This window comes from Vitis riparia, chromosome 18, assembly GCF_004353265.1.
Source record: "Vitis riparia cultivar Riparia Gloire de Montpellier isolate 1030 chromosome 18, EGFV_Vit.rip_1.0, whole genome shotgun sequence".
In the NCBI taxonomy this organism is placed as follows: Eukaryota; Viridiplantae; Streptophyta; class Magnoliopsida; order Vitales; family Vitaceae; genus Vitis; species Vitis riparia.
In genome coordinates, this window is record NC_048448.1 from 20,109,425 (window position 1) to 20,134,709 (window position 25,285).

Below are 25,285 nucleotides of genomic sequence, written 5' to 3' on the forward strand. Positions count from 1 at the left end.
TACAAACTCAAATATAAACTTGATGGAATAGTTGATCGCTATAAGGCCCGGTTAGTTGCACAAGGATTTACTCAAACTCTGGGTCTCGATTATTTTGAGACTTTTAGTCCAATTGTCAAGGCTTCTACTATCCGTATTATACTTGCAGTTGCACTCTCATTTAACTGGTCAGTTCACCAACTTGATGTTCAGAATGCCTTTCTCCATGGAAATCTTGAAGAGCATGTGTTTATGCATCAACCCCCGGGCTTTATCAATTCTCAATTTCCTTCTCATGTTTGCAAGCTTAACAAGGCTTTATATGGCCTTAAGCAGGCCCCTCGGGCATGGTATACCAAACTTAGCACTTCACTTCTTGGTTGGGGATTTCAAGCTTCTCGAGCTGACAACTCGATGTTTATTCATCATTCAACACATGATGTCCTTATTTTACTCATTTATGTAGACGACATACTAGTAACTGGCAGCAATTCAGCTCAGGTTTTGTCATTTCTTACTCAGCTCAATTCTTCTTTTGCTCTTCGTGACTTGGGCTATGTCAATTATTTTTTGGGCATTGAAGTAGTTCGTTCTGGTACTATGTTTCATCTCAGTCAGCACAAGTACACACAAGACCTCTTATCTCGCACAACCATGTTAGAATCCAAGCCTGCTACTACTCCGGGATTGTTAGGACAAACATTATCTCATCTTGATGGTGAACCTCTCTCGGATGCCACCTTATATCGCAGCACGGTTGGTGCTCTTCGGTATCTTACCCTTACCAGACCGGACATTTCTTTTGCTGTTAATAAAGCTTGTCAATTCATGGCTACACCCACTACTACTCATTGGCTTGCTGTGAAACGGATTTTGTGATATCTCAAAGGCACTTTATCCTATGGCATTCAGATGCAACAGTCCATCTCGTTGGATATTCATGGATATACTGATGCCGATTGGGCATCTTGTCCAGATGACAAAAGAAGCACCGGTGGCTATGACATCTTCCTTGGTCCGAATTTAGTGTCATGGTCTTCCAACAAACAGAAGGTTGTGTCTCGCAGCAGTGTAGAATCTGAGTATCGTGCTCTTGCGTCTGCTACTTCAGAGATTATTTGGATTCAATATGTTCTACAAGAACTTTGTCTCTCTTCCTTTTCTCCACCTCTACTTTGGTGTGATAATAAAAGTGCAGCTCACTTGGTTGAAAATCCCATGTTCCATGCTAGGACTAAACACATTGAAATGGATATTCACTTTATACGGGATCATGTCCTTCATAAACAGCTTGTCATTTAGTATCTTCCTTCCGCTGAACAGGTTGCTGACATTTTCACTAAACATATTTCAAGCTCCCAGTTCCTTAGTTTTAGAACGAAGCTTTCTGTTGTTCCCTCCCTTGTGAGCTTGCAGGGGGATGATAGACGATACCTAGCTGATCAACAAGAAAGTAACTATTCGGGGTCAGCTGCAACAAACCTAGATCAGGTGCAACAAACTAAAGTTAGCTGCAACAAACAGAAGCCGATTAAGAACGTCTCGAAGAAGGAAGTTAGTTAGTTAGGTTGTTGTAGATATAAATATAAGAAAACATCAGTATAAAAACATGGATCACCCTTTCTAATAGACAATGAGAAATATTAGTTTTTCTAAAACCCAGTTTCTAAAACTTTCATAGGTTACCATCCAAATAAATCATTGTAATTCATCGACTTGTAATATTCGATTCTTTATCATAAGCTTCTTAGAGGATAAATTATAAAAATTTTGATGTGATCACATAAACCTTTGAATCTATAGCTTAAGGCCTTCTGATTGTTCTAACTTACCATTAATCGTAATTTAAAACAAAATTATTGAATCCTTATTTTAAAATATAAAGCAAAATAAATTACTTCTTTGAATAAAAATAACTAAAAAGATGTATATAATAAAATTTGGTGACAAATTAAAAGTATATTTTAATACAAACAACTTAACATGATTCGATTTTTTTATTAAGCATTATTTTCCGAATTATAAAGGCCAATATATGAGTAATATTCTTTCTCTTTTTGTTTCACAAACCATAATTTAAAATAAAGTTTTTACTATTGTCATTAAATATACATTTTGAAACATAAAATACGATATCTCTTTAAATATTTATTTAATTTTGAATGTGCCAAAAATACCCTTTTAGCTGCCCAAGACCCAACTCCTTCACCCATCAATCCGTCCTATCCCCCATGTTATAGTGATTACTACCCAAAAGTGCCATTTTACACCTTTAAGTCATTATGTTTTAAGCACTTTTGTGTAGTAATTCTTCACCTTTATTCCAATTGGCATGTTAAGGACCTAGCAATGACTTCTAATCATATTTGTGGCTAGTTTTAGTGTTTTGACATCTTTTTGGATCATTAAGACAAGCCAACCAAAGAAGAAAAGCAAAGAGAAGCAAAGAAAATCAAAAGAGAAGCAAGGAGGAAATCTGAAGTGAGCAGCTGCAGTGTTCTTTGGCACTTTTGGAGCACTTCCCGAAGTCCATTTTTTACATGCTATATACCGTTTCGAAGCTCAAGAAGTCAAGAATCCAACGCTTCAAACCGTGCATGATTTGGAGCTGAAACGAGGAAGTTATGACCTTCGGAAGAGAACTGCTCCAGGTATGCGAAAATTTCGCATACCTTCTGAAGGGTATGCGAAATTCGCATACCTGTGCGAAATTCCTTCTGAGGTGTGCGAAATTCGCACACCCCCTCCCCTGTTTTGCCGACTTCACTTTAGATATTTTCTTAAGTTCTTTTGATGTAAATTTCCTTTCTTCTCCTTGTAGCAAGCCAATGAAAAGCTTTGCTTTTGTAAAAACTATATAAGGGGTGGAAATCACCTCTTGAAACAAGTAACACGGGTGTTGAGCTGAACACTTAGCAATATACAGAGCACTCTTATTTTCTATTTTCTCGTTACTATTTTCTCTTTCTTGGAAGCCAAACAAACTCTGAGGATGTTTTCTCAGAGGATGAGAGGCTAAACTCTTGGTTTCTTGGAGTGAAGGAAGCTAGGTGAAAAGTCCAGATGAAAAGTTGGAAAATTCTCGTGCATTAAATTCAGGTAGTTGAAGTTCATAAATGGCTTTTTAATCCAAAGTTTTGCTTTAAATCCCTTAGAATCACTTTGAATGGCCAATACATGGTAAGCTTCAGGTCTTTATGGATGCTTATTGCTAGATCCATATTAGTCCATTAGTTATCATGTACGAGCCATTGGAAAGTGGTTCAAGGTGAAGACCTATATAGTGTCTAAAGCCATTAATGGACCTTGACTACCGTTTCTATTGATTTTTATGGATTAAATCTTCATTGTTAAACCTACACCGGTTCGGGAAATAACTATAGGTTAAATCCCCAATGCGAGGAGAAAAATCCGGAATTTTCCACTTTGCATTTTAAACTTGATCCTAGCAATCCTTAGCTCCGAGAAACTTTCTTTCTTCCATTTTTAATTAGTTTATGTTAATTTAGGTTCAAATACTTTCAAAACAAATTTTATTTTCTTTTTAAGCTTTAAGTTTTTGATAAAGGAAATCACTAAATTTAATTTCTAATCATGAGTATATCACTGGTAGAATGAAAACCCATCCCAGAGTTCGACCCTAGAGCCACTATACTATAGTAGCTTTGCTACACTAGTATGAGGTCATAGGTTTTATAAATGTTTTTGATTAAATGACCCGACTGGGAATCCATGCGAATCATATAGCCGTACCTTTTAGCTGCCCGTGATGCACCTTAGTACAGCCCCTGTTAAGCCGCCCCATCCCCCGCAACAGCTCCATTCTCGGCTGCCCAAGACCAATCTCTCTCTCCCTGTCAATGGCTCATCTCACTTTTCTTTCCCTTGCTTCACTCCTCTCATTTCTCGGCCTGGTTCATGTTCGAATCCCCAACGTTGTCACCAGTGGGCCTTGGATTCGAAACTAACCGGTTAAAAATTGGAACCTCTGCATGTGAGAGAGCATCACCACAGGCCACACGAGGGAGCTCGTCAGTCACGTTTTCCAACTGCCATGCATTCGGTGAAGCGATTTTTTGAAGGGAAGTCTTCAGGAGAAGAATCTTTTTCTGTTGCGGGAGGATGGACATCACACCAGAAAGAATAACGGTGGCCATTTTAGAGACTTCGGAGGTTGAGAGAGGGAAGGAGAACTGACATAGAGAGTATCTTTTTTTGGGCGTTTTCTTGGAGGAGAGTTCAAAGATCTTCTTTCTATAGAAAATCATCACATAAACCGATTCAAAGAATTCAGAATGTTAATGTATATTATGGGTATATTATGTTATGGGCTTTAGACCCAGTTAGGTTACTTGTACCGCACACATATGCCTCCTATATAAAGGCACTGATGTATATTCTTTCACTCTGGAAATACAATACAATCTTTAAGTATTTCTAACATGGTATCAAAGCCACTGCTTTGACCCTTTCTTAACAGTCTGTCTTCATTAGTGTGACTTCCTTTTTTTTTTTTAACGCTTCCGCCATCACAACTGCCATTGCAGCCTTTTACCGTTGAACCTCCGACGTCATCCAGGCGTCGTCCTTGGGTTCCGGACCTGCAGCCACCGTCCTTAAGGAGTTTCACACAGCACAAGACCACCGTTTTTCGCATCACCGCTGCGAATATTGCTCCGATTTCAATTTTGACAGTACCACTGAGATCGTCCAGCGCCGATCTACACATTCGTGGAAACCTCGTCGCCATCGAAGCCCGCACGCACCCTCACGCGCCGCCCAAAGATTCAGCGACGCTGATCACGCGCCACACGCGCCTCCACTCGCTAGGCTTGTTCTGCTGATGTCATCATCTCTGCCACGTCAGCCCTAGCTACGTCACCACTGCTGACATGTCAGTGCCACGCTATCCCTAGTTGACTTTGACCATTGACCAACCGTTGACTGTTGACTATTGACCGTTGACTTTGACCATCGTTGACCGTTGACTTTTCCAAGGTTGACCAGGTCCTCCTTACCCAGTTTTTCGCGTAGATTTCACTTTTGCAGTTTGTTTTTGCATATTGTGTCTCTAAATGGATAAAAATGATATTTTTCTTTCTCGCCCCATTAATACTGATTACTACTCAAAAAGTGTTATTTGATAGCTTGTAATTAATCCTTTTAAACACTTTTGAGTAGTAGTTATTGCCTTTTAACCCAATTAACATGTTAAGGCAAGGCCCCTTTCAATCAATTCTAATCAAATTGCCTTAAGTTCTGGTGTTTTGATAGCTTTTTGATCACCAAAGCAATATGAGATTGAGGAGAGTTGTTTGGAATCCTTGGCAAAGCAATGGGAAGCTTAAAGGTATGAAGAACCAAAGCCTTGAAGCCCTTTTTCCATAAGCAAAGTGGAAATGCAAGGAGGGGAAGCAAAGAGAATCCAATCTTGAGGCATTCTTGATGACAGTCATTTCAGCCACTTTTGGAGCACTTCCTGGAGTCCAAATTATGCATGCTATATGTCATTTGAAAGCTTAGGAAGTCAACAATCCAATGCTTCAAACTGTGTTCGATTTGGAGCTGAAATGAGGAAGTTACAGCCTTTCGAAGACAACTGCTCTAAGCTAAAGGAAGGCTTCAGAAAAGTGCTGCGAAATCACCATTTTGTTGCGGAATGATTTCGCAGCCTTTTTGTACAGTACCATGGATTTCCCCTGAAGCTTCACAATGGGATGGAAGCCAAACACCACAAGATGAAAGCCAACTTTGCAGCAGTGCGAAATCAGCTGGTTGCTATGAAGAAATTTCGCAGCCCTTGTGGTTCATCTGTGAAATTTCGCATACCTCATTTTTCTCCTACGAAATGGTGCTTAGTGCTTCCTGATATTTGTAACCGACACTTGGAGATATTTTTCATTAGATTTTTGTTGCCTAAATCCCCAAATTCTCCTTGTAAGCCACCAATTATAGTATTCCTTAGCTTTTAAGTTAGGAATTTGGCAAAATATCCATGTAATAGCCATCAATGTAATTTTGGTATAAATATAGCCCGAAGAGCCTGTTCTGAGGGTGTTGAACCTTTTGTAAAAGTTTCAAAGGAAGAAAAATACGAAGCTTGAGCTTTGCTTTACCTTCTCACTTTGATTGTGTTTTTTATTTTATTTACTAAGTTATGCACTCTCTAAGGAGTTTTCCCCAGAGAATGAGTAACTAAACCTTTTAGTTCCTTGGAGTTAAGGTTGCCGGGAAAGGTTCCAAGTGCAAGAATCAGAAGCTTTGTGGTTTCAGCTATGAATGAATAGAAAGTGTGTCCCATGAATGGTTTCTACGTTTTTAGTTAACTTAAAACACCTTGGAGTCACCTGGGCCAACACTTGGTAAGGCAAGTGATCTCTAACCATGGAGATGCACTAGTTTACCCCTTGCGAGCCTCTGGTAGGTGACTTAAAGGTAGGATTTTCTAGAATTGCCAACATTTGGTAAGCTTTTGGACTTTAAGGAGACATCCATTAGTTATCTCTTGCGAGCTTGTGAAAGGAAGTCCAAGGTTAAAGATCACCTTGAATGGTAAAGGCTAGTGAGAGGCTCAAACCATTGCAAGTTGCATCAGTGAGAGAATTAAAGCTGAAATCCAATTGAGGGATGCATTTGTGCAGCACCTGTTAAAGAATTGACTTTATGTTAATTCTCTAATGTGAGGAATTGAACCAACTGACTGGAGCTATGCTATTGCATGAGGAACCTCCCCTGTATACCTGAATCTCCAAGGAATGCTTTTCTTCTTACGTAATTTTCATCACTTGCTGTGTTGTTAATCTCAGTCCAAACCTTTTTCAACCAAAGTTTGTGTTTTATTTCTTAAGCTATTCTTGAAATGAAACAACACCAATTCACTTTGAATTGGTATCATTTTTAGTTTGAGTACCCTTCCCAGTGAACGATCCTAGAGCCACTATGCTATAGTAGCTTTTTCTTTGCTACCCTAGTTCATGGTGTTGTAGGTTATAAATTTTATTGATTACTCCCGCCATCAAGGAGCACCAGTTGGACACGAATCAGCTGAGACACCAATTAGGCATGAATCAAATACTGTATTGGAGGGAAATAAAAATTACTTATCTTGGTCTCAAGCTATGCGTAGTTTTCTTAAGGGTCGCATGCTTTGGCATTATTGTATTGGTGCAATGACTATTCCTGTCAAGGGAGCAAGTGAAGGAGATGCTATTTTTCTTAATCGCATGATTGAATGAGATAGTCATAACCACATGATCCTCACATGGATTCGGAACACTTCCATTCCCTATATTTCCAATCTGATGGGCAGCTTTGATGATGCAAAATCTGCATGGGATATGTTGGCCAAAAGGTACTCCACTACTCATGGATCCCTGAAATATCAGTTAGTGGTTGAATTACATCAACTCCGGCAAGAACCAGGGCAATCCATCAATGACTATTATGATCAGCTTCGCTTTATTTGGGACCAAATTGACCTTTCTGATCCAACTTGGACATGCTCAAAAGATGCTCAACAATATGCTTCCATTAGAGATGAATTTCGCCTCTATGAATTCTTGATGTCACTTCACAAGGACTTTGAGCCCATTCGTGGTCAGCTACTCAATCGCAGTCTTGCTCCCTCTCTTGATACTGCTGTAAATGAGTTGGTTAGAGAAGAAGCTCGTCTTGCAACCCTTCAAGCCCAGAATAAGCACAATGTTTTGGCTATCACTCCATCTACTCCACTCATAGAGCAACCCCAGCAATCAGGTGATTCTTATGGCTCTAGCAATCGTCGCAAGCAGACCAACAAAAAGTTTTGCAACTATTGCAAGCGTCCTGGCCACACCATTGAGACTTGTTACCGTCGTAACAAATCTACTGCTGTTGTTGCTAATATTGAGCCTACTCCGCCAATGGCTTCCACTTCAGTTGAGTCCAAGTCTTCTGGATCTACTATCAACCTCTCTTCCACTGAACTACAGGAGATCATAGCTCAGGCTGTTCGTATGGCTGGTAATGCATCTCTTTCCACTGCCTTATCTGTTCTACGTGGTAAGTCTCAAACTTGGCTTTTTTATTCTGCCTGCTGCAATCACATGACACCTCACTCATCCCTATTATCCAAACTTGACCCTACACCACATCCTCTAAATATTCATATAGCTGATGGTTCCACCATGCATGGGAATAGTCTAGGTTTTGTTTCAACCTCTAATCTTTCTGTTCCTGGAGTCTTCCATGTTCCTGACCTATCCTATAATTTGTGCTATGTGGGATAATTAACTGAACTAGGTTATCGCCTTATTTTTTACTATTCTGGGTGTATTGTGTAGGATCCGAGGACGGAGCAAGAGCTTGGGACAGGTCTTAGAGTTAGGCGTATGTTTCCCGTGAGCAATCTTCATCTTCCACCTGTTACTCCTGTTTCTATTGCTACTGCAGCTGCTGCAGTTTCTTCCTTACCTTCTCTTGCACTTTGGCATTCTCGTCTTGGTCATGCATCATCTTCTCGGGTACAACAGTTAGTGTCTAAGGGTCTGTTGGGTTTTGTGTCTAAAGACATATTTTATTGTACTTCTTGTCAATTAGGAAAATAGCCAGCTTTGCCTTTTAATAATAGTGAATCCATTTCTAATAGTATTTTTGAGTTAATTCATTATGATGTTTGGGGACCTTCTCCTGTTGCTAGTATTGGTGGATCTCGATACTTTGTTGTTTTTATTAATGATTATTCTCGTTATAGTTGGATTTTCCCTATGAAATCTCGTTCCGAAATTTTATCAATATATAGCAATTTTGCAAAAATGGTTGAAACACAATTCTCCAAACGTATCAAAACCTTTCGATCTGATAATGCTCTTGAATATACTCAACATGCGTTTCAAGCTCTGTTACATTCCTATGGCACTGTACATCATCTAACTTGTCCAGGTACCTCTCAGCAAAATGGTCGAGCCGAAAGAAAACTTCGTCATATTCTTGACACTGTTCGTGCTCTACTTCTTTCTGCCAAAACAACCTGCCCCATTTTGGGGTGAAGCGGCTCTTCATGTTGTTCATGCAATTAACCGTATTCCAAGTGCTGTCATCCATAATTAGACTCCGTATGAGCGTCTCTTTGGGTCACCCCCTGTCTATCATCACCTTCGCTCATTTGGATCTGCTTGTTTTGTTCTTCTTCAGTCTCATGAGCACAACAAACTTGAGCCTCGCTCTAGACTCTGTTGTTTCCTTGGTTATGGTGAAACTCAAAAGGGGTATAGGTGTTATGATCCTGTCTCTCATCGTCTTCGTGTTTCTCGTAATGTTGTCTTTTGGGAACATCGATTGTTTGTTGAACTCTCTCACTTTCGTTCTTCCTTGACTAACTCCTCTGTTTTAGAAATCTTTCCCGATGAGTCTCTTGTTCCTTCTACAAATACTTTTGATCCTCCTTTGGACTTCTCTCTAGATATTTTTGATACTTCTCCTAACAAGTTGCAGATGAACAGATTGATGACGAGCTACCCCACTTTGAGACTAGGTCCCCTGCTCCTACTCTGCCTGAAGATCCTCCACAAGACATTCCACCTCGCCACTCAACCCGGGTAAGATCCATTCCTCCACACCTACTTGACTATCATTGTTACACTGCCCTTGCTACACTTCACGAGCCTCAAACCTATCGTGAGGCCTCTACTGACCCTTTATGGCAGATTGCTATGAAAGAGGAACTTGATGCATTAACCAAAAACCATACTTGGGACCTGGTTCCTCTCCCTCCTGGACAGTCTGTGGTTGGTTGTAAGTGGATCTATAAGATCAAGACTCGCTCTGATGGATCCGTTGAGCGCTACAAGGCTCGTCTTGTTGCCAAAGGCTTTACACGGGAATATGGGATTGATTATGAAGAGACTTTTGCTCTAGTTGCTCGTATCTCATCTGTTCGTGCTCTCTTAGCTGTTGCTGCTGCTCGTCAATGGGACCTTTTTCAGATGGATGTTAAAAATGCCTTCCTTAATGGGGATATGAGTGAAGCAGTCTATATGCAACCTCCTCCTGGTCTTTCTGTTGAATCAAACAAGGTTTGTCATCTTCGACGTGCACTTTATGGTCTTAAACAAGCCCCACGAGCTTGGTTTGCCAAGTTCAGCTCCACTATTTTTCGCTTGGGTTACACTGCCAGTCCGTATGATTCTGCCTTATTTCTTCTTCGTACTGATAAAGGCACTATTTTGCTTCTTCTATATGTGGATGATATGATCATAACTGGTAATGACCTTAGTGGCATTCAAGAACTCAAGGATTTTCTCAGTCAGCAGTTTGAGATGAAAGATCTTGGACATCGCAGCTATTTCCTGGGTATTGAAATTACCCATTCCACAGATGGTCTTTATATTACTCAAGCCAAGTATGCTTCTGATCTGCTGTCTCAAGTCGGACTCACTGACAGTAAGAATGTTGACACTCCAGTCGAACTTAATGCGCATCTGACACCCTCCGGGGGGAAACCATTGTCCAATCCTTCTCTTTACAGACGATTGGTTGGCAGCTTAGTTTATCTCACAGTTACTCGTCCAGACATCTCCTATGCTGTTCATCAGGTGAGCCAGTATTTGTCTGCTCCACGATCAACTCACTATGTTGTTGTTCTGCGCATTCTTCGATACCTGAAGGGTACCATTTTTCATGGCCTTTTCTACTCAGCTCAATCTCCTCTTGTACTCCGTGCATTCTCTGATGCTGATTGGGCAGGAGATCCTACTGATCGCAGGTCCACTACAGGTTACTGCTTCCTTCTTGGTTCTTCTTTGATTTCTTGGAGAAGTAAGAAACAAACTTTTGTGGCCCGCTCCAGTACTAAAGCAGAATATCATGCCCTTGCTGATACCACATCTGAGCTCCTTTGGCTAAGATGGCTTCTTAAGGATTTGGGTGTGTCCACCTCCTCTGCTACTCCCCTTTATTGTGACAACCAGAGTGCCATTCATATTGCTCACAATGATGTCTTTCATGAACGGACTAAACACATCGAGATTGATTATCATTTTATCCGTTATCATCTTGTCCATGGTGCTCTTAAGCTTTTCTTCGTCTCCTCCAAAGATCAGCTTGCAGATATCTTCACCAAGTCACTTCCTATAAGACGCACTCGTGATTTAATGACAACCTCAAGTTGGTCTCATATCCACCTTGAGTTTGAGGGGGGCTGTTAATGTATATTATGGGTATATTATGTTATGGGCTTTAAGCTCAGTTAGGTTACTTGTACCGCACACATATGCCTCCTATATAAAGGCATTGATGTATATTCTTTCACTCAGGAAATACAATACAATCTTTCAGTATTTCTAACACAGAAAGCTTCTCGTTAGAGCCAAGGTTCACCATTCTAGATCTTCATGAAGATCTCCTTCATAGCGGCATTGGCACCCCGATCCCTGTACGAATACACAATCAGCCTGGAAACCTCTTCTCCATTATCTGAATTGCCTCTACATCGTTACGGACTGACGCATTTTGTTGATCATCGATGTCACTTGTGAACTGGATCACACACATGAAGAGATATCTAAACATCTCAATGGTAGGAACCACCATGATTGATTGATCTCCATCATCTTTGCGATCGTGCACAGTTCTGAAAGAAGAGACGAGAATCTCATCATCGTCTTCACTCTCTATACTTATATCTCGAAGGTTATCCCAGTTTCTATGTGCATCGAATCTCCATAGATGAACTCGGATTCTGCATTGACCTGAATCTCGAGCATGCATTATTTCATGGATGAATAGAAGAAAAAGAAGAGTCTTCCATATTATGCTGCCAAACTTGGTGTTTTTCTTCATTTATTCTTTACCACAATAGTTGGACATAAAGGTTAGTATCAATGAATCTTTACCATTTGAATTGGTTTATTAATGATTTTTAAGTTATTCATTGATAAGGTTAAAGGCCAATGGATGAAATTGGTTTGTCGATTTTGAAACTCATGGCTGTTTGTGATGTGTTTTTATCAAACTTATACATCCATAGCACGGTTACTATGTGAATTAAAAATAAAGAAGGATAAATGCAATGATGGAATAATGCAGAATTGGTTGATGCCTTGTTAATATGTACTATACTTTTTTTCTATATGTTTAGTGTTGTCATTATAGTTCTAAGTAAAATATTTGATTCCTTAATTCTAATCTTTATTGCCAATATTTTTAATTTATTCATTTCTTCTCACTTCATGATTTTTTTTTTTAATACATGTTAGTTTAGGTTGGGTATGGACAATTTGGGCCATGCATGAGTGTTGTTAGAATTTGATATTTAGGAAACTAAATGATTAAATGTGGATTACTTGATGAATTATGATTGAGATTGAGTTATTTTTTTCTTTTCTTTTTTTCTTCAAATTTTCTTTTCATCTAAATAAGCCCTTGGATAATCACATGACAATTGACTTTGAATAAACTCTCTGGATTTTGATTCATGGAAATTTGATTTATCTTAATTTTCTTAAATAATTCACACATATACACTTACAATTTTTTTGGTAATCCAATTTTAAAAATATATATGAATTGTTTTTCCTTTTGAAAAATGTTTTTATACCTCATTCATAACAAAATTAATCTTAATCTCTTTTATAATGAATTGTTTTTATATTTAAAACCTATCTTAGTCTTTTTTAAGTATGAAATTTCAAATTCTAAAAAGAATAATGTTGCCCATTTTGGTTCTGTATGCAACTTTGAAAGGTTTTAAAAATGAATTTTGGTTTTAAATACATGTGAATTAAAATTTATATTTCCAACTAGTGGATTCTTTATGAACTAATTCATGTACATTAAAATGGGACTTAATAAATCCCTACATACAAAAAGTTTCAAAAATAAAGTTTTCTATTGACACTATTGACAACCCATTGCATATTTGAACTTGTAAATTATAATTTGACCATTTAGAGACTCCTTAAAATTTTTATAATTATTCCATGATATTCTAAACTCTTTGAACTTAATTTAAGAATTTTATTTTATTCAAAACTAATTTTCTAATTAGAAGATATGAATCAATCTTTTAGAAGGTTCAACTTTCATTTTGTTTTTGACACTTAGTCTTATTTTGCAAAATTAAATTACTAAACGATTTCTTTAAATTCATTGGATATTTTTTTTCTTAATCTAAACCTCCTAAATTTAATTTTTGACACATAAAATATTAAGAAATAATTTTTCTTCTTGAACCTACTGCACCTATGCTCTCCTAGAGTTGAAAGAAGTTTACTTATTTTTAAATATATCATGATTGTAATATTGCTTTGTGATTATTTTTCATTCAAAATAGACATGTGAGGCTAGTTGTACATATATATATATATATATATATATGTGTGTGTGTGTGTGTGTGTATTTATTTTATTTTAGGACATCTCCAAGTTAAGTAAAAAAAATCAATTGTTGAATACTTTAACAAAATGCCTTGTTCTAAACCTACTAATATCATTATTAAATGAGAGCTAGTTGATTAATTTGATCACTTGGATGATAAAATAGACATATAAAAGATATTCTCTAAAAACTTTCATGATGAAATTTAACTTCTAGATATTTGTTTTAGATTTATTTTGTAAAATCTCCTTTTTGATTTTTCACAAACAAAAAGTGAGTCTTGTCATTGAGTGAGAACACATATGAAAATATAGGATCACAAAGTGGTGACTCCACAGGGGATCTTAGAGGGTCAAAGCTTGAACTTAAGTTAAAGTAAATGTGATGTTTAATTGGTCGATTTATGGATACCCCTTCTTTGTGCCTTTGTATGATTGTGTAATTAATGACACATTGAAGATTTTTTTATGCTGTAAATATATATGATAGATGCATGTTAGATGATGTTGTTTATTTATGATTGCTTCTCTTGTCTATTATGTTTTTCTTAACATGATTGATTGTATTCTTATCACATGCCTATTATACCTTAGCATGATGGTTGATCTAGTTGTATGTCTTGTTAGATTATCATGTCTTTGTTTAATTTGAATATAGTGATGGATGATTTATACTTGTATTGCATGATTGATTGTTGCATGACAACTCTTATCTTGTATGATTGCTTGTTGTATGTTCATGTGGGACACACTTGTATCCCCTTAACTCCAATTCTCTAATTTTGGTCGGTTTACTTTCCGTTAATCTTGTATTATATATGGGTGTGGACCCGTATTTTTCACATGCACCCCCACTCGATCGGTGAGACTCGCTTTTATTTGGTGAAAAATTTAATTTCTAAAAAGAATAATGCTACCTATTTTTATTCGGTATGCAACTTTGAAATGTTTTAAAAATGAATTTTGGTTTTAAATGTACGTGAATTAAAACTCATAGTTCCAACTAATGGATTCTTTATGAACTAATTCATGTAGATTAAAATGAGATTTAATAAATCCCTACATACAAAAAAATTTCAAAAATAAAGTTTTCTATTGACATTATTGATAGCCTATGGACCCTGCATTTCAGCTCATGTGCTTCCACTCGATGATGAACTCGATTTTTATTTGAAAAATGATTTAAGTGATTAAAAAAATTGACTTGGAGTTGCCACTTACTTTTGTTTTATTTTTAAAGGGTAAACCAAATAAGAAAGAAAACCCTAAGTGTGACTCCTTATTTGGAAAAGGTGGTCTGTGAAAAACCGGATTGGGTTCGGAGGTCAGGTTACTTATCGGGAAGGTATGGTAAAGACCATAACATCCTTCTAAGCCCCTAAAAAACGAGTCTCTACTAATAAAATGAAGCAATCATGGCGAATGATGAGTAAATCAATGAATACCGAATGAAAATCATAACAAAATACTGAATGAATATGAGAGGTGTAGGACGTACCTGAGTGATGACCCGATTTATTTCACTAGAAGCAAGGGTTAGTGAATAAACACAGAATAATCATGTGCGTATCATAGAATAAAATAAATCATTCATGCATGGTGATTAAATCGATTATTCAATCAATCAATCAATCATAAAATCACGTATATGGGGCTCCCACCAAAGCCCGATCTATCTTGCATGAATTAGTCTCATGAATTCCATTATTCTGGAATTATGAAAAATGGCATTCATGCTTATGTAAAATTAAGAGAAACAAAAGATTATTTGAAAACCGGAATAGAATTAAAACTATTCGGGTGAAGATTGGATTTTTTTAAAGTTTGTTTGAAAATTGGAGTCTTGGGAATTAAATTTAAGAATCAAAATCTTGGAAATTAAATTTGAAAGAAATTAGCAAATTATTTGGGAATTAGAATTTCGGAAATTTGAATTTAAGAATTGGGATTTTAGGGATTAAATTCGAAAGAAAACATAATTTTGAAAATTATTTGGGAAGTAGAAACTATGAAAGTTAAATTATAAAAATTAAATTATAAAAATTGGGACTCTAGAAATTAAATTTTTGAAAGAAATTAGGATTGAAAATTATTTAAGAATTAGAAATTATGAAAATTAAATTATATAAATTGGAATTTTGGAAATTATTTGAAGATGGAATTTTCAAAAGTAAATAAATAAATAAATAAAATAATAACGAAATTAATAATGATTGAATAAATAAATGTGAAAATTGGAATTTTTTTTGAAATTGGGAATTGAATTTGAAAATTGTAATTTTGAAGAATTATTTAAAGATTGAATTTTAAAAATAAACAAACAAATAAATAAATAAATAAATAAAATACTAATGATTAAATGAATTGGTGTGAAAATTGGAATTTCAGAAATTGGAATTTAAATTTAGAAATTGGAATTTTGAAGAGTTTTTTAAAGAATTGAATTTTAAAAATAAACAAATAAATAAATGAATAGAGTGATAATAATTAAATAAATAGATATGAAAACTGGAATTTTGGAAGTCGAAATTAAATTTAAAAAACGGCATTTTGAAGGGTTACTTGAGAACTGAATTTTAAAATGAATAAATAAATGAATCAATGAAGTGAAAATGATTAAATAAATTGGTATGAAAATTGGAATTTTGCAAATGGGAATTAGATTTAGTAATTCGAATTTTAAAGAATTATTTAAGGATGAAATTTTAAAAATAAATAAATAAGTGAATAAAATAATAATAACGAGAATAATAATGATTAAATAAGTAAATGTGACAATTGGAATATTGGAAATTAGAAATTACGTTCAGAAATTGGAATTTTGAAAAATTATTTAAAAATGGAATTTTAAAATAAATAAATAAATAAATAGAATAATAATAATAACGAAAAATAATAACAATTAAATAAATGAACGTGAATATTGAAAATTTTTAAATTGGAAATTAAATTCAAAAAGTTGGAAAATTGAAAAATTGTTTAAAGATGGAATTTTAAAATAAATAATAAATAGAATAATAATAATAATAATAACAAAAAATAATAATGATTAAATAAATGAACGTGAATATTGAAAATTTTGAAATTGAAAATCAAATTCGAAAGCCGAAAAATTGAAAAATTGTTTAAAGATGGAATTTTAAAATAAATAATAAATAGAATAATAATAATAACAAAAAATAATAATGATTAAATAAATTAATGTGAATATTAGAACTTTTGAAATTATAAATTAAGTTCGAAAGTCGGAAGTTTTAAAGAATTGTTTAAAATGGAATTTTAAAATAAATAAATAAAATAATAATGATTAAATAAATTAATGTGAATATTGAAAATTTTTAAATTGGAAATTATATTTGGAAATAAGAATTTTGATGAATTATTCGGAAAAGGAATTTATCGGAAATTAGATTGGAAAGAAATTGGAGTTCCTAAAATTCATTTGAAAGTGGAATTTTTTTTTAAAAAAATTTGGAATGTCGGATTTTCAAAAAATTAAATTTAAAATTAGAATTTTAGAAAATTAAACTGAAAGAAACCCAAGCTTTTAAAACCCACCCGACTGTTTTCTTCCCGTATTCATCCAATGAACCAGCAGTTTCAGAACACATTTGCTGACCCCTGAACTCACATTCCTCACCTTCTGAAAGTGCAACCTGCTGCCAAAAGAGGAGTGTTGAAGCTTCACTAACTGCATAGCCTCTTAAACTTGCAATTGCTCCCAACAGGATGGCACTTGGTGTTGTATATTGCAACAAAAGCATAAACCCGTACATTTGATCCTCGGGAACCAAAAAAATTCATCTATCATCTAAAAGAATGATTCTAATTCCAATCAAAGGAAATACCAAAAGCCTTGCAACACTAATTCCAATTACAGTCTGAATTCCAAGTTTAGATTCACATGGACCCTCAGCAAGCATTCCTCCAAGGATAAGCAACACGAATGGAATTGTTGCCCCGGCCAACATTGATAAGCTGTCTGTGATAAATGAAAGTGGAGCATCATAGTAAAAAAGAAAAGATTTGAGCTGAGGAAACATCCCAATAATAATGGCTAACAGAGAAGCAACTATAGGGGGTTGAAGTATGTGCTGAATTGGTGTTTGTTCAGCAACAATCCTAATTCTCCTAACCACCTTCGGCTCCACCAAACACGTAATGGACTCGAGACTGTTTGGACCTTCCTCCTCCATTGAACCAACATCAGGAAAAGTACTTGGTGAAATGCTAGAGATTCTGGTAAAGACCCTTGCAATAAAGGGTATCTTACAATGCTTGGTTTCTTTATCTTCCATTCCTGGCCATTCAGCTTCAACAAGCAGCAGCCTACTTAAATCGTTAGCAGTGACCACCTCCTTAACCTTATTCCCTTCCTCAACAATTTCATAATACTCAAGGAGTGGTTCCATCATGTGGAATACAAGTGTGTAAACAAGAATTACAACAACCCACTGAGCAAAAGAAACATAAAACACACCAGAGGTATGACAATCAAGACCAAATGGGTTCTTCGCACTGTGGCATACTGACCCAACAATGGCAAGCGAGAGATTACCCGTGTTCCTAAATGCAGTCATGATGATGGTAAACCGAAAGAATACGTGTGGTGGCTGGCATATTATTGCCACCAAGTACCTCAAAATGCAACCGACAACAGTACTGATAATGACGTTTACGGGTATGAACCACCAGAGGACAAAATTCTTGCCAGTAATGGATTGTCCCAATTGGATGAAGATTAAGCATGGCAGGAATAGGACAAAAACAAGCTTGCTGAGAAGCCTGAAAGTAGCTTTTGACATAACTTAGAGTTTTGGTTGGGTGAGAATTTGGCCTATGACAGTGAGTGAGAGCAGTTTCACCAAAGGCACAACTGCTGATAGCCAATTTTCTCCACCAGATTTCACATTCCCATCTGATAGATCCCAGAAGGATTCCATTTTTTTCCCTCTGTCTAAGAGGAAAAATCTCAAAAGGAAACTTCCAATGAATTTGATGAGCCAAGCAAAAAATTCGAGAAATCCCTAGAATTAACACTATATTCCAACAACTAAATTTCAGACGCCAATACCATAGGCGAGAGTCCACGAACACCCAGAAAAGGTCGGATCCGGAGTGATGGATGAAAATGATTGGTCCACTGAGTGAATGATTTTCAGGCGGGTAGTTAGCGATTCATCGCCTCACCTTTAGATGAGAATAGAGTGGCAGTAGAGGCATGTGGGTGCACAAGAGTGGCGGGTAGCCAAAGGTGGTGGCCAACAATGGTGGCAAACTAAGTGGTGTGTGGTTGCACCTCCTCTTCCAGTTTTGGTGCTGCCAACCATGCCCTCTACTGAAAGAAAACCCCACTTTTCCAAAATCCCTATATAAAGGAAGACCACACAAAGACAAATTTGCATCAAAAGCTACGAAGGGCCTGAACTGAATCTTTTAGCAACCAACAGAAGAGCATTTAGCAAAGCATCTTTAGCTCCTAACTGCAAGTAATATCCTTCATTTTGGATCTTCCGCTTAAGAATCTGAGTGGCGAAGAACTCGACTTCGAAATCGGAAAGAAATGATTGATGATGACGATGATGTCGGAAGTGAGGATGGAGGTGACGACATCCCAAGGTTAGTATGCTGGAACTGGACGAGCCACTAATTAGCAGCTACGTGGTTGCAAGACTGAGAGTCATGATTGAGGGCGTGAACAGCCTGGGAGACCTTAATTTGTAACTCCATCTACGCCTCTCTTCTGAATAAGCAAAGGACGAAAGAGAACCATAGAAAATGAACGAGAAGAGATCGACGCCTGTAATTCTCCTTATTTCCTACAGGCTCCTTGGATCAGACGACTGCTACCTCACATTTGTTGCACTGAGTCTTAAATATGTGTGTGGGTTTCAAATGTCTTATGGAGTGCATGAAGTGAGGGGGATGAGTAGTGGAGTAGTGTAATTCTTGGAGAAGAAATCAATCTAACATTGGCAAAACCACTTTCAGACATGTTTGCTAGAATGGAAAAGTCAACCCTCCGAAGTGTTTTTTTGGTGGCATGCCTGTTAATATAGAAACCACCCATTCTTGATCAATGAAGGAGCGAATCAGATTGATCCTTACAAACCCTAAGGCAAACTAAACTTCATGGATTTTCCCTTCTTAGATTCTTCAGAGGCGAGTTCTGCGCTGGTTATAGGTCCAGAAACTGCAAGCAATCCATGAAGAACCCAAAATCAACAGCATCATGTGGTCTTTAACGACCACTCCAATCATCCAAACAAATATTAATAATTGCAAATGCAATAAAAGTAGAAAGGAACATGGATGTAAAATGAAGAACTTATCTTAGGAAGATGGAGACTGACGAATATCCCCTCAAGAATCCCAGTGAGGTCCTCCTCCTGCTTCCAACTAGGTTCCGTACCCTTCTTGTAACAACTCTCCTTCTGGACATCCTCCTTTCCTACCTAAAAAGATCAGTCAACCCTCTTATCTTCGATTTTCAGCCAGTGCTCTCCTCCCAAACCCTCTATTGCAGGCACATACATCTCATTTTTTAGAATATCCAATCCAACCTCCCTTCCAAACTCTCTATGATATCTTCCTAAAGAGAGCCTCCTTATCCAAAAACAATCTTAAAATTTCCAAAGAGATTCTTAAACCTTCCAAAACCAAAAATCCCTTTTTATGCATGAATATCCCCAAAAATTGCTCTCTGTTTGCAATTGTGGACTTTCACTTGTCTTCCTTTCTAAAAAAAACAAACCTCAAACTTTGATCTCTTTCCCCAAGCCATGTCTATCTTCAATTATTTCCTTATATCCTAGAGCCACCTTTCCTTAAACTCTCCCAAAACTTCTACACCTATCTTCCAATCTCAATATGGTATCCATCCCACATTCCGAATATCAATCTTAATGTGACCATGCACACCGTCCATACATTTCCTACAAAATTTCAAAGTTAATAGATTAAATAAAATATTAATAATAATAATAATAATAATAGAAATAAAATAGCAATAAAAAAACCAAATTATTAAATTAAAATAAATAAGGATAAGTATTACAGAAAAGTGACAAAATAATAGGAAAATGAAATCGATGAGGTAATAGACAAGATAATAAATAAAATAAAATAAAATATAATAAAAAGTAAAGTCATGTGATTTTACAAAAACAAGCCATGCAAATCATGCAAGCCATACAAAAAATGCAACACATACCAACCATGCAAACATGCAAAAATTACCTGAAATGTGACCTCAGTGGGCCTAAGGTGGTGCCTAATGGGCCAAGTGTATCTAAATGGGCCTAAGGTGCCTAAGTGGGCCTAAAGTGGTGCCTAAATGGGCCTAAAGTGCCTAAGTGAGCCTAAAGTGGTACCTAATGGGTCAAGTGTATCTAAACGAGCCTAGGGTGCCTAAGTGAGTCTAAAATGGTGCATAATAGGCCAAGTGTACCTAAATGGGCCTAGGGTGCCTAACTGGACCTAAAGTGGTGCCTAATGGCCAAGTGTATCTAAATGGGCCTAGGGTGCCTAAGTGGGCCTAAAGGGCCTAAGTGATCCTACAGTCCCTAAGTGAGCCTAAGGTGATGCCTAATGGGCCAAGTGTGCCTAACTGGGCCTAAGGTGCCTAAATGGGCCTATGGTGCATAAGTGGGCCTATGGTGCCTAAGTTAGCTTAATGTCACGGACTTAGTCGTTTCCTAAGCTCATGTGACACTTAGATAAGTCAAGACACTTGATCTTGTTAAGTCAGCCTTACTCCCAACGCTTACCTTGCTAAGCTAAGATGCTCACAACTCAAAAGCTTACGAAAACATAGTAGGCGACTTTTCAAGAATGGAAGCTTTTATTACTCAAGGAAGCCTTTACAAGTGCTTTGAGGACTCACTTGCTTAGTTAGGAAATGATTTGGGTGGTGCCTTGGCCAAATGAGGCCCTCACCTATTTATAAGCACCAATGGAACTCTCTGGAACCTTGGAGGGTTCCTTAGAAATCAAGAAGATTCTAGAATACCCTACACAATTCTATGTACAACCCTATGTACAAGAGATCTCTAGAATTCTCTAGAAAGCCTTGGACTCCTCTCATGCCTTCCACCATAATATAGAGATGTGTGGACATCTCTAGGCATCTCTAGAACCTTCCACACTCTTCCTCCAATGGCTTAGTGTAGATGGCTCCATGAGTTTTCAGAAGCTTCCTGGGCTCTATATAAACCCATGAGGAGGCTTATTTAAAGCATCCTGTGACACTCTCTCCCACCTATGTCGTTGACGTCCTCGTCATTGCTTCTTTCTAAAACCTCTCGATGTGTTTTCAGAACCTTTTCAAGGCATCTGCATGTTCCCAGCTTACCTGCCTCCTAGGTAGTCTTTTCCATTGGACTAGATACTCTATCACAAGAGGGACCCCTTATCTCCTGGTGACTCGTTCATCCAAGATTTTTTCACATCATTTTCTCGTGAGGCCTCGGATGGATGCAGATCCCTGCACTTTCGATGCTTGGAGTGCTGCTTCCTCTTACCCATTAAGTTTACCTTTCCCTTGGTGACCTTGTCAATTTATGTGCGGGCTATCTCAGCTCGCTCCCCTTTTGCCTCATTTACTTGTACCCTGATAGTAAGGAGGTCTGAGGCGTACTAGGCTTTGGGTTGAATTGGAGGGCACTTAGTAGCTGCATCGATCCCATATGTGCTATGTCTTCTTGTTCCCTCCCTCGATCATGGCACTGAGTGCCTTTCTCTTTGGACAATCTCGTTCCCAATGTGGACCGTCACATAGGAAACATTTGATTTTAGGCATAAACTCCTTCCTTCTCAGACATTAGGTGTCTTGCCTGATCCCATTCTAGGAGCATTGTGGTACCTTGAGACCTCGTCTCCCCAACCCATGGCGTGGCTATCCTCCAAAGACTCAACCTTGGAGGAGTCTTCCCTATTATAATCCGTTAAAGACTCTGCTACTACCATAGTAGTGGCTAAGTCTTGAATGCCTCGACGTCTTAATTCTTGCTCGGCCCACCCTTGGGGGTTATCCATGAAGTTGAATAGCAACTCCTCTTCAATCATGTTAGGAATCTCAAGCATGAGCGAAGAGAAATCCTTGACATAGTCATGTATTGAGCTTGTGTGCTTGAGACGCCTCATGTTTTTCCTAGCTAGGTAAGCCACGTCCTCGGGGTAGAACTGTCTCTTGATCTTCCTTTTAAAGTCCTCCCAAGTCTCTATGATGCAAATGTCTTTCTCCATATCGGCAAACCTCCAATGCCACCATAGAGTAGTTGTGTTAGTAAGGTAGATGGTTGCAATCCTTACCTTAGCCGCTTTATCAGTTAATGCGATAGCCTCGAAGTATCACTCCATATGCCATAAGAAGTTATCCAACTCCTTGGCATCCTGCTTGCCACTAAACCCTTGTGGCTTCGGCACCTCCACCCTAGATGCCTCTTGTGTGGCCAAGACCTATTCCAACACAACATCTTTGTTGATGGCCAACTCCTGCCTAACCTCCTGGTCCCGGGATTCCATTCGAGTAGCCAAGGTCTCTATCCTCGACTCCATGCTAGCAAGCATGCTCAAGACCTTTCCTTGGAAGGACATAAACTCCTTGTGCGACACTGGTTGAACCTATGAGACTAACACTCTCTCATGAAGGTCTTGGATATGCTCCATTAGATCCTCTAAGCCCTTTTCCATGCCTTGCTCGATCAAGTCCAACCCTTCCCGAGTGTCCGCCATGGTTAGCTCCACCTTGGCTAACCTTGCCTCCATGTTGGCAACAACATCATGAGATGTATCCTTCTTACCTCTGTCCCTGCCCCATGCAGTAAACTCAGTCTCCCTCCCACGGGTTTGCTCACTAATGTCATCAACGTTGGAGCCCGACATGCTTCCTTTACTATGCTCGCTTCGTAACTGTGCTCTGATACCACTTGTCATGGACTTAGTCATTTCCTAAGCTCGTGCAACACTTAGACAAGTCAAGACACTTGATCTTGCTAAGTTAGCCTTACTCCCAATGCTTAGCTTGCTAGGCTAAGAAGCTCATGACTCGAAAGCTTAAGAAAATGTAGTAGGCGACTCTTCAAGAATGGAAGCTTTTATTACTCAAGGAAGCCTTTACAAGTGCTTTGAGGACTCACTTGCTTGGTTAGGAAGTGATTTGGGTGGTGCTTTGGCCAAATGAGGCCCTCACCTATTTATAGGCACCAATGGAACTCTCTGGAACCTTGGAGGGTTCCTTAGAAATCAAGAAGATTCTAGAATACCCTACACAATTCTATGTACAACCCTATGTACAAGAAATCTCTAGAATTCTCCAGAAAGCCTTGGACTCCTCTCATGCCTTCCACCATAGTGTAGAGATGTGTGGACATCTCTAGGCATCTCTAGAACCTTCCACACTCTTCTCTCCAATGACTTAGTATAGATGGCTCCAAGAGTCTCTAGAAGCTTCCTGGGCTTTATATAAACCCATAAGGAGGCTGATTTGAAGCATCCTGTGACATTAAAGTGCCTAAGTGGGCCTAAGGTGCCTAAGTGGGCCTATGGTGCATAAGTGGGCCTATGGTGCCTAAGTAAGCTTAAGGTACCTAAGTGGGCTTATGCTGCCTAAGTGGGCCTAATGTCACAGACTTAGTCTTTTCCTAAGCTCGTGCGACACTTAGATATGCCAAGACCCTTGATCTTGCTAAGTCAGTCTTACTATCAATGCTTAGCTTTCTAGGCTAAGACGCTCACAACTTGGAAGCTTTAGAAGGCGTAGTTGTCAACTCTTAAAGAATGGAAGCTTTATTGCTTTGAAAGGAAGCTATACAATGCTTAGAAGATCACTTGCTTGGTTAGGAACTGATTTAGATGGTGCCTTGGCCAAATGAGGCCCTCACCTATTTATAGGCACCAATAGAACTCCCTGGAACCTTGGAGGGTTCCTTAGAAATCAAGAAGATTCTAGAATACCCTACACAATTCTATGTACAACCCTATGTACAAGAGATCTCTAGAATTCTCTAGAAAGCCTTGGACTCCTCTCATGCCTTCCACCATAGTGTAGAGATGTATGGACATTTCTAGGCATCTCTAGAACCTTCCACACTCTTCCCTCCAATGGCTTAGTGTAGATGGCTACATGAGTCTCCAAAAGCTTCCTGGGCTCTATATAAACCCATGAGAAGGCTCATTTGAAGGATCATGTGACACTCTCCCCCACCTATGCCATCAACGTCCTCGTCGTTGCCTCTTTTTGAAACCTCTCGATGTGTTTTCAGAACTTTCTTAAGGCATTCGCATGTTCCCAGCTTACCTGCCTCCTAGGTAGTCCTTTCCATCAAACTAGATACTCTATCACATGAGGGACCCCTTGTCTCCTGGTGACCCATCCGGCCAAGTTATTTTTCACCTCATTTTCTCGTGAGGCCTTAGATGGATGCAGATCCATGAACTTTTGATGCTTGGAGTGTTGCTTCCTTTTACCCATCAGGTTCACCTTTCCCTTGGTGACCTTGTCGATGTATGTGCGGGCTACCTTAGCTCGCTCCTCTTTTGCCTCATTTACTTGCACCCCTAATAGTAAGGAGGTCTTATGCATACTAAGCTTTGGGTTGAATTAGAGGGCACCTAGTAGCTGCATCGAGCCCATATGTGCTTCGTTCTCCTGTTCCCTTTCCTCGATCATGGCACTAAGTGCTTTCCTCTTTGGACAATCCTATGCCCAATGTAGACCGTCACATAGGAAGCATTTGATTTTAAGCATAAACTTCTTCTTTTCCGCCTTACCCCTTCCTTCTCGGACGTTAGGCATCTTGCCTGATCCCATTCTAAGAGCATTGTGGTCCCTTGAAACCTCATCTCCCCCACCCGTGGCATGGCTATCCTCCAAAGACTCAACATTCGAGGAGTTTCCTCTCTTGTAATCCGTTAAAGACTCTACTAGTGCCATATCAATGGCTAAGTCTTGA

At 38.1% G+C, this 25,285-nt stretch overlaps 1 protein-coding gene and 1 pseudogene across 1 annotated transcript; one reads left to right on the forward strand and one right to left on the reverse strand.

Annotated features, from left to right (window-relative positions):
• The first annotated feature begins 9,974 nt into the window (after window positions 1–9,974).
• LOC117905519 (uncharacterized mitochondrial protein AtMg00810-like) lies at window positions 9,975–11,162 on the forward strand. Its single transcript, XM_034818429.1, has one exon. The coding sequence runs from the start codon at window positions 9,975–9,977 to the stop codon at window positions 11,160–11,162; it is 1,188 nt and encodes a 395-aa protein (XP_034674320.1).
• A 5,684-nt stretch (window positions 11,163–16,846) lies between these two features.
• On the reverse strand, window positions 16,847–18,339 carry LOC117905520 (annotated as a pseudogene).
• Window positions 18,340–25,285: the final 6,946 nt, after the last annotated feature.